Here is a 12,965-nt window from a genome sequence, read left to right on the forward strand (position 1 = left end):
CCACACCAGCTTCAGAGCCGCCTTGGAGGGCAGGGCAGCTGGTCAGAGGTGCACCTTTGCGGGTGAAGAGTTCCCTTTTTGAGCTTCTTTTTAATACATAAGCAGGCTCCTCCTCTGAAGACCTAAACATGCAATATGAAAAAACCCACCAACTAACAAACAGCTTGTTTTAAAGTCAAGTGTTAGTCACTCAGTTGTGTCCGACTCTTTGGGACCCCATGGACCGTAGCCCACCAGGCTTCTCTGTCCATGGGATTTTTCAGGCAAGGATACTGGAGTGGGTTGCCATTTCCTTCTCCAGGGGATCTTCCCGACTAAGGGATAGAACCCAGGTCTCCTGCATTGCAGGCAGAGTCTTTACCATCTAAGCCACCAGGGAAGCTTTATGTGACCGAGGATAGACGTCATGGTTAAGGATGTGGACATGGAAATATATTGGTATAAAATTATAGGGCATGAAAAGAAGGAATCAAAGACAACAAGGAAATTCAAGACTGAAATGGACCAAAACTGCCCTGTTTGGGACAGCCCACACGATATAGTCCTGTCCATCTCTTCCCTTCTCTAAAATGCTAAGCATGTCTTTTCCAATAAATGAAAACAGTTGAAGTACAGTTGCCGTTTCTCAAGAAGTTACTATTCCAGAAAAATTTGTTTTTCCAAAACAATTTTGCATTCATTTCATGGCTTCTGGAGCTGTATGTTCTTTTTCTTGAATAAATTAACATGCATTTATCCATGTAAATGTCATATTTATGTGTAACTGTGCAGAAGTGTATATACACATACATATTTATTTCAGATAAACAACATAGAGTTTTGGAAGAGTAACCACTGTGTCAGCCCTCTGGAGGGGCATTCCAAGGTGTGATATTTATTAATCATACCTTCCATTAGAAAAACTATTAGGAACTGAGAAAACAGGATTTTTTAAAAGGTGCGTCATACACTTGCCCTGATATGTGCATCTTTCCTGTTCTGGAGCCACTGGCAATTAATGCAGTCTAAGGGGGAAAAATCACATATTGAGCTGTTACTTTGGGAACAAAGCAGGGCTTGTTCCATGAGCCAATCACGGCAACAGAGGAAAAGGCCTCTGTTTAAAACTCTCTCAATCATTGGTTTGCTCCTGAACACGGGCATAAAATAGGGAAATTAATAGAAACTGGTGTTCTTCCTATTCTCACCTAATTGCTTGTCTCTTATTTTTATTGGACTAGGCAACGCCTCACATTTCAGTCTTGAATTCTCCTTTTGTCAAATTGTCAGAAATTTAAAAGAAATCTAGTTGTATTCCTTTTCCCTAAAATCAATCCACATCTCACCCCTTGGAAAAGTCCTGGATCTTGACATCTACTTGCCATCGCTCACAGGAATGAGTGGTCTTTCTTGGGAGCTACAAGAAAGTGAAGTTACTCTTCACTAACAGAAGACCCAGCTCACACCTCTGAGAAGACCCAACGCCCAGGCCTGGCCCTCGCGGTGGCCGCTGTGGCCCCCCAAGAACAGGGGAAAGAGAAGTTTACACGTCGTCAAACCCTCCTCCCTGGGGTTTGGGGATGGTGAAGGAGGAAATTAAACCTGGACTCTCTGGTCCTTCATTAACATTTTGTTTCAATGTTTGTAATAGTCCTTTGCTTTCTAACATCCAGGCTTGATTGGAACTTAGAAATTGTTACTGAATTTTTGTGTGGGGGTGTGTGAGGCTCCAGTGTTATGTCAAAGACTACAACTGGAAAGCTAATTTTCAGTGTCTGCATCCTATCCCAGCTCTCGAAAAAGATGCTTATCTCACATGAGAGTGTTTTCAGCATCGGGGTCACCTGGGTGTGGTTATCTGGAGAAAGAAAAGTGAGCTCATTTGGGGCGCAGACACATTCTCAGATTATTTTCTGTGCAGAATAAGATAAAAGGCTTAAGAAATGTGTGAACATCTGTTTCTAAGGGGTCATCTATCTGGTGTACTACCTGAACGTAGACACCCCATGAGTTAAACAAGAAGCATCTCAGCAGCATGAAAATCCGCCACCGAAGCTCCTCCACGCCGGACGTGTGCTCAGCTGCTCAGTTGTGCCCGACTCTGCGACTCCCTGGACTGTAGCCCTCCAGGCTCCTCTGTCCATGGGATTCTCCAGGCAAGAAACTGCAGTTGGGTGCCATGCCCTCCTCCAGGGGATCTTCCCGACCCAGGGATCAAATCCACGTCTCTTACGTCTCCTGCACTGGCGGGCCGCTTCTTTACCACTAGCGCCACCTGGGAAGCCCCCAAGGGTGACAAAGTGCCTCCTCAGCACCTGTCTGGTCATTGATTAAGCGAAGCATGAGGTCTGCCTTGGCTCTCCTGGGAGGAGGAATCAAGCCCAGGTTAGATGAAGTCAAGCCACAGCGGTGCAGGGAAACAGCCCAATGAGAAAATGTCGTCTTTCCTGCACCACACACTTTCCCCGAAACGCCTGACACAGTGCGCTTGTGGACAAGCCTCGCTCCCTGTCTCTGGGGGCGGCGTGCCCAGGTTCTGAGAGAGAGAGAGAGAATGGGGTAGGAGGAAGGAAGCCGAGGGCCTGTCTAAACTCTCCCCACCTGAAACCATCAGGCTTTTCATGACAGTATTTTGGGGTATCCCAACTGCCATTCAATTCAAACTTCCACGGGAATTGAAAGGTAATTATCTCAGGCTTAGCCCTCTGGAAATACGTTAACAAAAAGACAGGGTCTTGGACCTGTGGCTCAGTCACGGTCGTGTTAGATCAGTGGCTCGTGTCAATAAAAAGCTTTCACTGTTGATAGAATTCCGTTGCAGGTATATGTAAGTACGTGAACTGAACGTTGTCATGGTGACCGTGGCAATGAACTGCCTTTTATTTTGTGCCATGGAAGATTGTCATGACAGTCTTGGCTTACTCATCTTCCAAATACATTCTTAAAAGAAATTGTTTTGAAAAAGAGCTATCACTGTTTGCTGGTTCCTGCTTGAAAGGAATTGTCGGACGGGCCTCTATCTTCCAGCAGCAAAGCCAAAAGGCGGGGACAATCAGGCCCAGGAAAAAAAACACCACCAGCACCTCTACAGAGCAGCCATCTCCTGTTTCAGTGACACCCTAATGTCAGCTTTGCAGCATTAGGCCCTGCCTTCCTCTGTAAAACCTGGAATTCTACTCCTCTGGGGCCCCCCATGGGATCAGACAGACCATCTCAGAGCTGAAGGGTCCGAAAGCATCAGATGTGTCCAGCTCACGACCAGCAGGTGCTTGGAGCCGGGGGTGGGTGTTGGGTGATGGTCTTGCACCGCGGGATCAAATCGGGGCCACGGGGCTCCCTAAGCACCCCAGCTGGAGGGTCATTATATTTTGGAAAACGCAGTGGAAACCCTTGATCATGAATGAGTCCCTTCTAATAGCATGCGGGAAAAGTCTGTGAAAAGAATCTGGAGAACACAAGTGACAAATCCATCCATATCCTTATGAATGTATATACGTGTGTGCTACACATGTATATATTTATACATCATACATTTGTGTGTGTTTATATGTATGTATAAAAATATATGAGGAAGAAAAATCTGCTGAGAGGATCTGACGGTTTATCTCCGATAAAGGATGACAGTCCCATCCTTTCAGCAGCCGCCTATTCGGGTCACCTGGCCTAACCAAGGTCACATTCACCGAGTGGCCGGGTGGGGCGTGGGGAGGGCCTCGGCCCAGGCCTGCTGGCTCCTAGTCTGCCCTCTTTCGATCCCAGTACACGACCACCCTCCTAGTCAAAGTCAGTGCTGTTGCAGATGGTATAAAAGACGGTAACCGTGTTCTCAGGGAGGAAGACATCCTGAGAAGGATCCCAGTACCAGGGCGGCATTACGTCTATGAGAGAGGAGCATGGAGGCTTCGTCCTGTGGAAGCGGCGGTGGGTGCTGGCACTGTGAAGGCTGGGGCATCCCTAGACCAGCCGGCCGTGGGCCGCAGAGAGCCAGGGGCAGCCAGCCAAGCAGCTCCCACTCTGACACTGTTGATCCCCCTCGTGGAGATGAAACAGCACTCCTGACTGCATCCTTAGGTCCTGGGTGGGAGCAGACACGTTAACATGAAGTCTCACACGAGGCCAACTCATAATAGGAATAGTAATAAAAAATAGTAGCTTTCTTTAACATTTTGTAGATTATGAAAGCCACAATTTTGCATGGTTTAGAAGATGCTGCCCTAAACTGCAGAAGGTGTGAGACGCCGAGCTGGAGCTTGTAAGAGAGAACTGAAAAGTTTTCTGCTTGCTTAAAAGACACAGGACTACCTTCTGGTTGCATGCCAGAGGGAAGGGTTCGTTTCCTTCTGCCTTCAGTTCCTCGTCTATGAGAGCAGTGAGGACAGGAGGGAACAGTGACCCCGGGGAACTGGCTGGCCAAGGGCAGGTGCTCAGCTCTGATACATGGAGGGAGCAAGTGGGAAGTGAGGGTGCTGGCCGTCACCTCAGCCTGTTAAAAATAGAGCACTTCCTGCTTCCCCCGTTCACTGGTGGTCAGTGTTACAATGGCCATGATTATGACTGAGACGTTTACCAGGTGAGCTACAAACGTCAAACAAATCTCAAACCCCTTGGGTTTCTCGGGTGTATGATTGCGGTGACATCTCTTATGCTGCATTGCAAATTGCAATGACTTGTCAGTTAATGAATTGACTACTTCTTTTCATGCTGCTTGTCACTACAGGCCATTAAATGCCCCGTTCGGTTGGTGAAATTACCTAAGACATTCAGTTCAGTTCAGTCGCTCAGTGGTGTCTGACTCTTTGAGACCCCATGAATCACAGCACGCCAGGCCTCCCTGTCCATCACCAACTCCTGGAGTTCTCTCAAACTCACGTCCATTGAGTCGGTGATGCCATCCAGCCATCTCATCCTCTGTCCTCCCCTTCTCCTCCTGCCCCCAATCCCTCCCAGCATCAGGGTCTTTCCCACTGAGTCAGTTCTTTGCATCAGCAGGCCAAAGCATTGGAGTTTCAGCTTTAGAATCAGTCCTTCCAATGATTATCCAGGACTGATCTCCTTTAGGACGGACTGGTTGGACTTCCTTGCAGACTCTCAAGAGTCTTCTCCAACACCACAGTTCAAAAGCATCAATTCTTCGGCGCTCAGCCTTCTTCACAGTCCAACTCTCACATCCATACATGACCACTGGAAAAACCATAGCCTTGACTAGATGGGCCATTGTTGGCAAAGTAATGTCTCTGCTAATATGCTATCTAGGTTGGCCATAACTTTCCTTCCAGAGTAAGCATCTTTGAATTTCATGGCTGCAGTCACCATCTGCAGTGATTTTGGAACCCCCCCAAAATAAAGTCTGACACTGTTTCCAATGTTTCCCCATCTACTTCCCATGAAGTGATAGGACCAGATACCATGATCTTAGTTTTCTGAATCTAACACATTAGAGTTATCCATCTGTTATTAAATTCCAGACATCTGTAATATAATCACCCAATGATTATAGTTATTTTAATATTTTAGGATGACTTGAGCCTTAACTATTTCTTAAAATATGATTATTGCTTAGTAGCTTAGATTTCCTTAGAAATTACAGAAAAGTAAGAACCAAAAAAATCACCTTGGATCCTAGAACTTAATGAAAATCCCTAAGAATTTTGGGATTTTTTTTTTCCTATAAATCTTTTCTGTTTTGGCTGGGGAGAGAGAAGTAAGCTATGCTAAAACTTGGGGTCAGCTTTTTCCCCTAGGGTTAATGCTTAATTTTTCTCCAGATACCCCAAAAGGAAATTTACAGTTATGACCTCGATCAAAGGATCTTCTTAGCTCCACATTTGCCTCTGAGTAGTTGCCAGTGAAGCACCACACGCAGATTGGGAAAGAGCAACAATTACGGAAATAGAGGCATGAGACCGTATTTGACTCGAGAAGGGAGTGGAGACAAGTGCAGAGGTCGCCCTGTGCTGCCTTTTAGATGCAGGCATCTTCCCTGCTGTTCTGGAACCTTCCCTAGGCCCCCTACGGGCCTCGACAGGATCTCTGCACCCACTCTGCAGTCCAGGCCTGCCTGCCTTATCTGCCCCAGGTCTGCTGGTGGGCAGGGGAGATAACCCCGGCCCCACACAGATGTCCACACATCCACTGTGGCCGGAATGAGTGAAAAGCCTTAACCAAGAGCTGAGTTAGCAGAGGTGGGGGCGGTTCAGCTCCACAGGAGAACTTCTGCCCCTGAAAACAGACTGAAAACCCAGATTTCCACTTGCGATCCCCTCTGCCCCACCTATCTGTTAACGTCACCCGTCACCTTCACCTTTGGAGAAGGCAATGGCCCCCCACTCCAGTACTCTTGCCTGGAAAATCCCATGGATGGAGGAGCCTGGTGGGCTGCAGTCCATGAGGTCGCTAAGAGTCGGACACGACTGAGTGACTTCACTTTCACTTTTCACTTTCATGCATTGGAGAAGGAAATAGCACCCCATTCCAGTGTTCTTGCCTGGAGAATCCCAGGGACAGGGGAGCCTGGTGGGCTGCCGTCTATGGGGTCACACAGAGTCGGACACGACTGAAGCGACTTAGCAGCTTTAGTAGCAGCACCTTCACCTTATCAACACCATCAACAAGAGGCAAAGTACTTCTGTGAATACTTCACCAAGTGCCTCAGTATTCAAGGCTGCTGCTGCTAAGTCGCTTCAGGAGACCCCATAATGCTCCCAGTTGGGGTAACAATCTAATGCAAAGTTTTGGAAGGTCTTACCAAAAGTACACGTGGAGAGAGAGGGGGAGAGAAGGGAGAGGCAGACTCGTCACTCACGGCTGCCGCGCACTTTCCCCATACCCTCGGGGTGTGCCCGGGGCATGCTGTGTGGGCTCTGATTTGTGGGTTCTGTCCCAGGTGGCGCAATGTTAAAGAACCCACCTGCCAATGCAGGAGACGTGGGTATGATCCCTGGGTCGGGAAGATCCCCTGGAGAAGGGAATGGCAACCCTCTCCGTTATTCTAGCCTGGAGAATTTTATGGACAGAGGAGGCTGGCGGGCTACAGTCCTGGGGTTGCAACTGAATATGACTTAGCGACTAAACAACAGTCCTCAATGTGAGAAGGAACTCCTGCTCATCATACCCAGGGTGGATCTGAAAACACAGCCAACCATTTTCACCCTCTCAGGGGCCAAGAGCCCCGGAGGGGCCCCGGCTGCCCGGAAAGCTGCTCCTGGGCTCCCAGGAGCCTCGACTTCAGATGTGATCCAGGCCTGATAGAAACAGCCTCCTTGAAGAGCGTTCGGGTCCTGTCTGCGGCTATTGCAGGTCACACCTCATGGGCCTGGCCGCTGACTGCTGAGGGAACGGTTCACAAAGGGCCCCGCACCTCCATCTGTCTGGACCCTGAACCCCAGGACTCTGTCTGTCACCCACCAGGCTCCTTTTCTTTGCCTTCGTTCATTTCTACGAGTGAGAAGAATCACTGCTGTTCAGTGTGGCTGGTCTAAACGTGGAGCGTGATAAAGTGTAAACAGTGAGCTCAGTTTTCCAGCAGACACGTACTTCCCCGTGCATCCCTGGGCTTCCCTATAAAGCTGAATAAAAGTTTTGCTAAGAATCATCAGCTGAAAGTGAAAAGTGAAAGTTGCTCAGTCGTGTCTGACTCTCTGAGACCACATTGACTGTAGCCCACCAGGCTCCTCTGTCCATGGGATTCCCTAGACAAGAATACTGGAGTGGGTGCTTGTTCCCTTCTCCAGGGGATCTTTCTGACTCGGGGATCAAAGCTGGGTCTTCCACATGGCAGGCAGATTCTTTACCATCTGAGCCACCAGGGAATTCTTTTCTTGAACAGGTTATAAAATAGACTGAGAAAAGCTTATGAAAAAAGTATGAAAGGCCAACTTCCTGCCACTACAACACATCTCATTTTCCTAGTTTACTGACATTAGGATTCAGTGCGAAACGGTATAGACACCTGTCTAGTCACTAGGCTGAAATAATTAGAACCATCCTGAGATTTTAGATAACCAGAGATCATCAATCATTCACTATTCATTATACAATTTTTATGTCTAGTAAGGAAATCTAATTCATACAGGATGATGGCATTGAGGACTTTTTTCCCAACCAAATTCTTCAGATTGGGCTGTTAATAAAAATACAGTGAGACTCAGAGAGGAAGACCCTAAGTATGTGGAATGTAAAACGCTGGCATTCAGTGATAAGTGTTGTTTATGTCAGCAAACAAATGCAAGACTGGGCACTCATGGCCCCAGCTTCCTCTGCTCCAGGATCACAGGCCCCGGAACACAGGGGCTCCGCAGGCCCCAGTCCTACAGTGAGCCACCGAGAAGCCGTCACTTCTCAGAGCAGCTCCCGAACTGCACGGGTTCTGGCGGCCCACCACCTTGACAGGGCCAGGGAAGCCAGACTCTTAAGAGAGTCCAACATGCCGACAACCAGGAGCAGTTCTGTCTAGTCTGAACAGAACGTGGTTTGATGCATTCACGGAAATTAAATAAGCCTGACCCGCACCCAGGCTTCTGTGACTTGTTTGGAACCCACAGCAATCGGGCCATCGTACCTGCCAAGCCCGTGGAGAATCTATAGGCCAGACAATAAAAGCTGCCCCCATTCCGTGGGTGCAGGTCGAGTTATTATTGCTGGGAGACACAAACCAGCTGTAAGTCCATCTTATAATGTCCCTTATCTCTAATAGTATTTCAACCAGACAGCTGCTCAAAATCCTACAAGAAATCTACCTCCACCTAAAATGATTCATTTAGCCAGATTCCTGGAAAAGCTTCCAGCGGACCCTGAACTCCACACGCAGTGGAATCCTGAAGCTGGCCGGCCGCCAGCCCGCTGGCCCCTGGCGTGGACAGCGCTGGCTGCCCGGCGTCGCAGCCCTGCCCAGCTCTGATGTTTCATTTGCTCGTTGGGAAGGCAGAGAAAGGAGATTTCAAAGAAGTGCTGTGCATGAGGTCACACGCACCACCTCCCCTGGGGCCTCGGATTCAGAATAAAACTCAGTCTTCCTGGATTGCCGGGTGACATTCCCAGGGTGACGCGCAAGACAGACCCCTGCCATAAAAAGACGTTATTACACAACTCCAGGCAGCTCTGGGTCTCACCCATAGCATCAGAGAATTCAAATCGTACTGGGGGAGGGGGGGTTTCCACTTTTCCAAAAGCACACCATGGCTGGCTCTGCTGGCCTTCGGGCAGCATAAAATAACCCCCAAAGTAAAAAAGACTTCACATTGAATGTTTTTGAAAAAATGTAACCGATATTCGAGTGGAGAAAACCAAGCCGGCGGTGTCCCTTACCTCAGCCAACGCAGCTGTCTTCGTCTCAAGAGAGGGCGGGTCAACCTTGTCCTGTGGGGGCAGAGAGTGAAGAAAAGTCCTTTAAGTCACAGGACGTCCTGGACGGTTGCTGCTTGGGGAGGACGGCTACACGGACACTCACCAAGGCTGGCGGCTTTTTGTTTCTGAACATGAATCTCCACATGGCTGTCAATAACCTGAGGAGTTTCACTAGCTCTCAGAAAGCCCGTCAGTACAAACACCGAAAGGAGGGAACTTGCAACTTCTGTGCAACTTTTACATTCAGCCAAAGGAAGTGATGTCCCATCCCCAACCTCAAAATGTAACCGAAAAAAAAAAGCCACTCATTAATCTCCAGACGCACAGCCTTCAGCTAAGGAGCTGTGGTTATCACTGGGGGCCGGCCAGCGTCTTAGGGTGACCTTGAGGCCCTCTGTCCTACGGAAGGTGCTCATTCAGCAGCAGCAGGCAAGACTTCTAACCTGTAAATAGGCTAACGGACACCTGATTAAAATTCCAGTCACGTTCGGGGCCATAGGGGTTTGGCCTGGAGACGCACACAGCTCTCTGCCTCCCCTTGTCTAGACTCAAAACTCCCATAACCTGAAGGCTTTACTTAGCACCACGACTTGAGGACTTGAGAACAGAAACCACAGCTCTGCCTGCTTCTGCACCCAGCATCCTGGGGGCACGCTTGTCATTTTCTGCTATAGTCCTCATTTCTCCTCTGTTCTCTGTTCTGAGGCTCAAATCCACTAAAACATGAGCTGGAGAAAGTGGGCAAACGTATCTCTTTCACCCTTGACTAGTAACTGTGGCTCAAGGGTCAGAAGACAGAGGGGCTGGATCCCCCCCGACCATGCCTTTGGCTCCCTCCTGCCTAACGGGCTGCAGGAAGGGGCCCCGTGGGGACCGCAGCTCGAGAGAAATCCGTGGTCACCAGCACCGCGAGTTCACCTGCTTCACTAGCGTGTCTTCACAGTGACGGGGCAGGTGCCGGCCAGGGCGCCCGTTCCCTCGCGTCCCTGCCTCTCCATGGCAGATGGAGTTTTACAGACTCCCAGATCCGGTGACACAGAGCATCTGGACGTGGAACCCCAGCCCATCAGCGCCTGCATCGCCTCCGGGTGCGGCCAAGCCTGCGAGCCCCGCTCCGCGGCCGTGTGTCCTTGCTCTCCAACCCCTGGCTGGACGGTGAATGTTGAATGGCAGGAACATGCTTCCTTCTACGTGACTGACTGCTCGTTTCTGCAGCTTCTACACCGGCCTTCGCTGCACAGGACATTAGGGGCAAACGTCTGTGGTCTCTCTCACCCCAGTTTCTCCCTCCTCGGCAAATGTCCCCTTTCCTCCCGTGGGAAGCAGATTCCACGCAGTCTGGTGAAAGTGACCCCACTGCTGCAATCCCCCACCACGGGCGGGGGTGTGACTCCGGCCCCGTCATTCGCCAGGTGCAGTGGCCGGCATGGAACCCAGGCCAGGGAAGGCCTGTCCAGGCGGGAGCCACAGGGCCACTCCGCAGATGCGGAGTTTATTGGCCTTTAAATGGGCCTCGGATCAAAGAGGGAGACAGAGTCAGCGTCCTGCTGACAGTTTCAGGACCGTTAGATTCAAAGCTGCCAGAAGTCATCTCTTTTCAATGACAGGAGGAGATAAACTGGCAGTCTGAGCAGCCAGACTGAGCCTCAGCCAGCCTGAGCTGGTTTCTGCAACTTGAAAAGGAGCCCTAAGGACACGGAAGTGGCGCATTTACAAATAAATGCCTAATAGCAAGAAACGGGGCCCCCAAATCCCCACAACACCACGCGTCCACCCCCCACCTATCTCAACTCACAGCCAACCCCCAAAAGAACGCCTTCTCGTGTGGGGTTTGCCCTGCAGAGTCTCCTGGCCTGGCCATCTGGAAACCCGGGGACTGTGCACGCGGACGGAGCACGCAGCGTATGGGACCCTCCCTGAGAAAGGTGTGCTAAATTTTCATAGCCCTCCTTTAGAGTCGTTGGTCCTCTCTCCACCTCATTTTCTGGGTCGCCAGTTTGCAGATAAGATTCAGAGAATGGAGAGGGAAACCAGCGATGGCTGAAGATGAAGCGACGACTCTCGTCATTCTGCAGACACACCGGCCCCCGTCGCCCCCTTCTCTCCCTCCGGCTGCCCCCCAGTTGGTCCCCCCCTTCCACAGGCAGCCAGACCCAAGTGCGGGCACGTGGGGCAGGGGCTTTTCCAGCTGCAGAAGGAAGCCCGGGGTCCTCCTACTCCGGCCCCGTCCCTGGGATGCTGGACAGCGCAGGGCGCCCTCCCCATCCCACTCCACCTGAGCAGGAGAGCTAGGGGCAGGTGCGGAGGAGCCAGAGAGGGCAGGGGGAGGACAGGCCACGCCATCTGGCCCGGCAGGAAGTCCTGCCTCTAAGTCGGCCCCTCTCCTCTCCTCCCTCCTCCCAGCCCCTCCCATCACATCGCCGCCTCGCTCTTCACAGTGCCTCTCGTGATTTCAAGGCCGTCATGCTAGCCCACGAGGCAGAACAAGCCAGAGGGGAGACGCTGTAAGAGCCCTCTTCCGAGCAGACTGAACTCCGGGTGTATCTCGTGAAGAGCAAACTGGTCAAACAAACCGGGCCAAGCAAATAAATATTTTGTGCTTTGTGGATTTGAAATAAAATACCACCATTTTCTAAGCCAAGGATCAATGGCCATTTGGGGAGAACCATGGCTTGAATGTCTTCATAGAGCCCGAGAAAGTGGTCGTGTGCCACGGGACACACCCGAGGGTCATGTGCTCTCTGCTCAGTGCTGGGGTTTCTGGTCTGGGTGGGAAGCTTCCTTCGAGGCTTGAAGGTCTTCTCGATATCCGGCTTTAAGCATATAAAGTGGACAGTCCGATTTTACAGTGTAAGAAGGTCAGGCTCATCCCCAGAGTCCCTGTTTCCTGGAAGACTTTGTGAATAGTCCTTGGATGCCCAATTTAGACAGGCAAGCAGTTGATTGAATACGTTCGTAATTCCCAAATGAAATTAGCTCATGGGGTTGATTCTTGGAAAGCCAGGGTTTGCCTGGAGGGTTGTTGGTGTCCTGAATTCACAAATGTGCACAGAAGTGATAGCTGCCAGTCTCGTAGAAAGCTGGGGCTACCGCTCCTGCCTGGCCCCTCCCCAGCTGGTACTACTGGCCTTCCAAGAGAGGCAGCCGCCAGGGGCTGGTGCCCAGGCTGTGAGACAGCAGGCCAGAGCGCGCTTCCAGGCACCAGGCGCTGGGCAAGGCACTCAACCACTGTGCCTGGGTTTCCACGTTTGCAAAGATGAGATGAGGTGGTGTCGGGGAGCCCAGAGAAACGAGCTGTACATGTTAGACATCTGGCTTACAGGGGCCTCAAGCAGAGTTGAGCTTGAGGATGATGCAGGAAGAGGAAGGGGTCCCCCAGGTGGAGCAGTAAAGAGGAGCCCCAAGACAGCCCACCCTGCTCTGAGAGCACTGGCCAGTGCGTCTGTGATCCCCAGGAGTCGACCTCCAGGGGCTTGACTAGATCTAAAACGTTGGCTTAAAGCTCAACATTCAGAAAACTAAGATGATGGCATGCAGTCCCATCACTTCATGGCAAATAGATGGGGAAACAGTGGAAACAGTAGCTGACTTTATTTTCAGGGGTTCCAAAATCAGTGCAGATGGTGGCTGCAGCTATGAAATTA

At 50.5% G+C, this 12,965-nt stretch overlaps 1 protein-coding gene across 1 annotated transcript in view; it reads right to left on the reverse strand.

Annotated features, from left to right (window-relative positions):
• RPS6KA2 (ribosomal protein S6 kinase A2) overlaps positions 1-9,558 on the reverse strand; it is a 275,569-nt gene extending 266,011 nt beyond the window's left edge. The window contains exons 1-2 of the mRNA XM_040239178.1: positions 9,425-9,558; positions 9,283-9,333 (exon numbers count right to left, since the gene is read on the reverse strand). Coding sequence (XP_040095112.1) covers positions 9,283-9,333; positions 9,425-9,466 — 93 coding nt within the window. The 5' untranslated portion in view covers positions 9,467-9,558. The remainder of the gene's footprint in view (positions 1-9,282; positions 9,334-9,424) is intronic.
• Between the last annotated feature and the right edge of the window lie 3,407 nt (positions 9,559-12,965).

Source organism: Oryx dammah, unplaced genomic scaffold (assembly GCF_014754425.2).
Source record: "Oryx dammah isolate SB20612 unplaced genomic scaffold, SCBI_Odam_1.1 HiC_scaffold_4, whole genome shotgun sequence".
NCBI lineage: Eukaryota > Metazoa > Chordata > Mammalia > Artiodactyla > Bovidae > Oryx > Oryx dammah.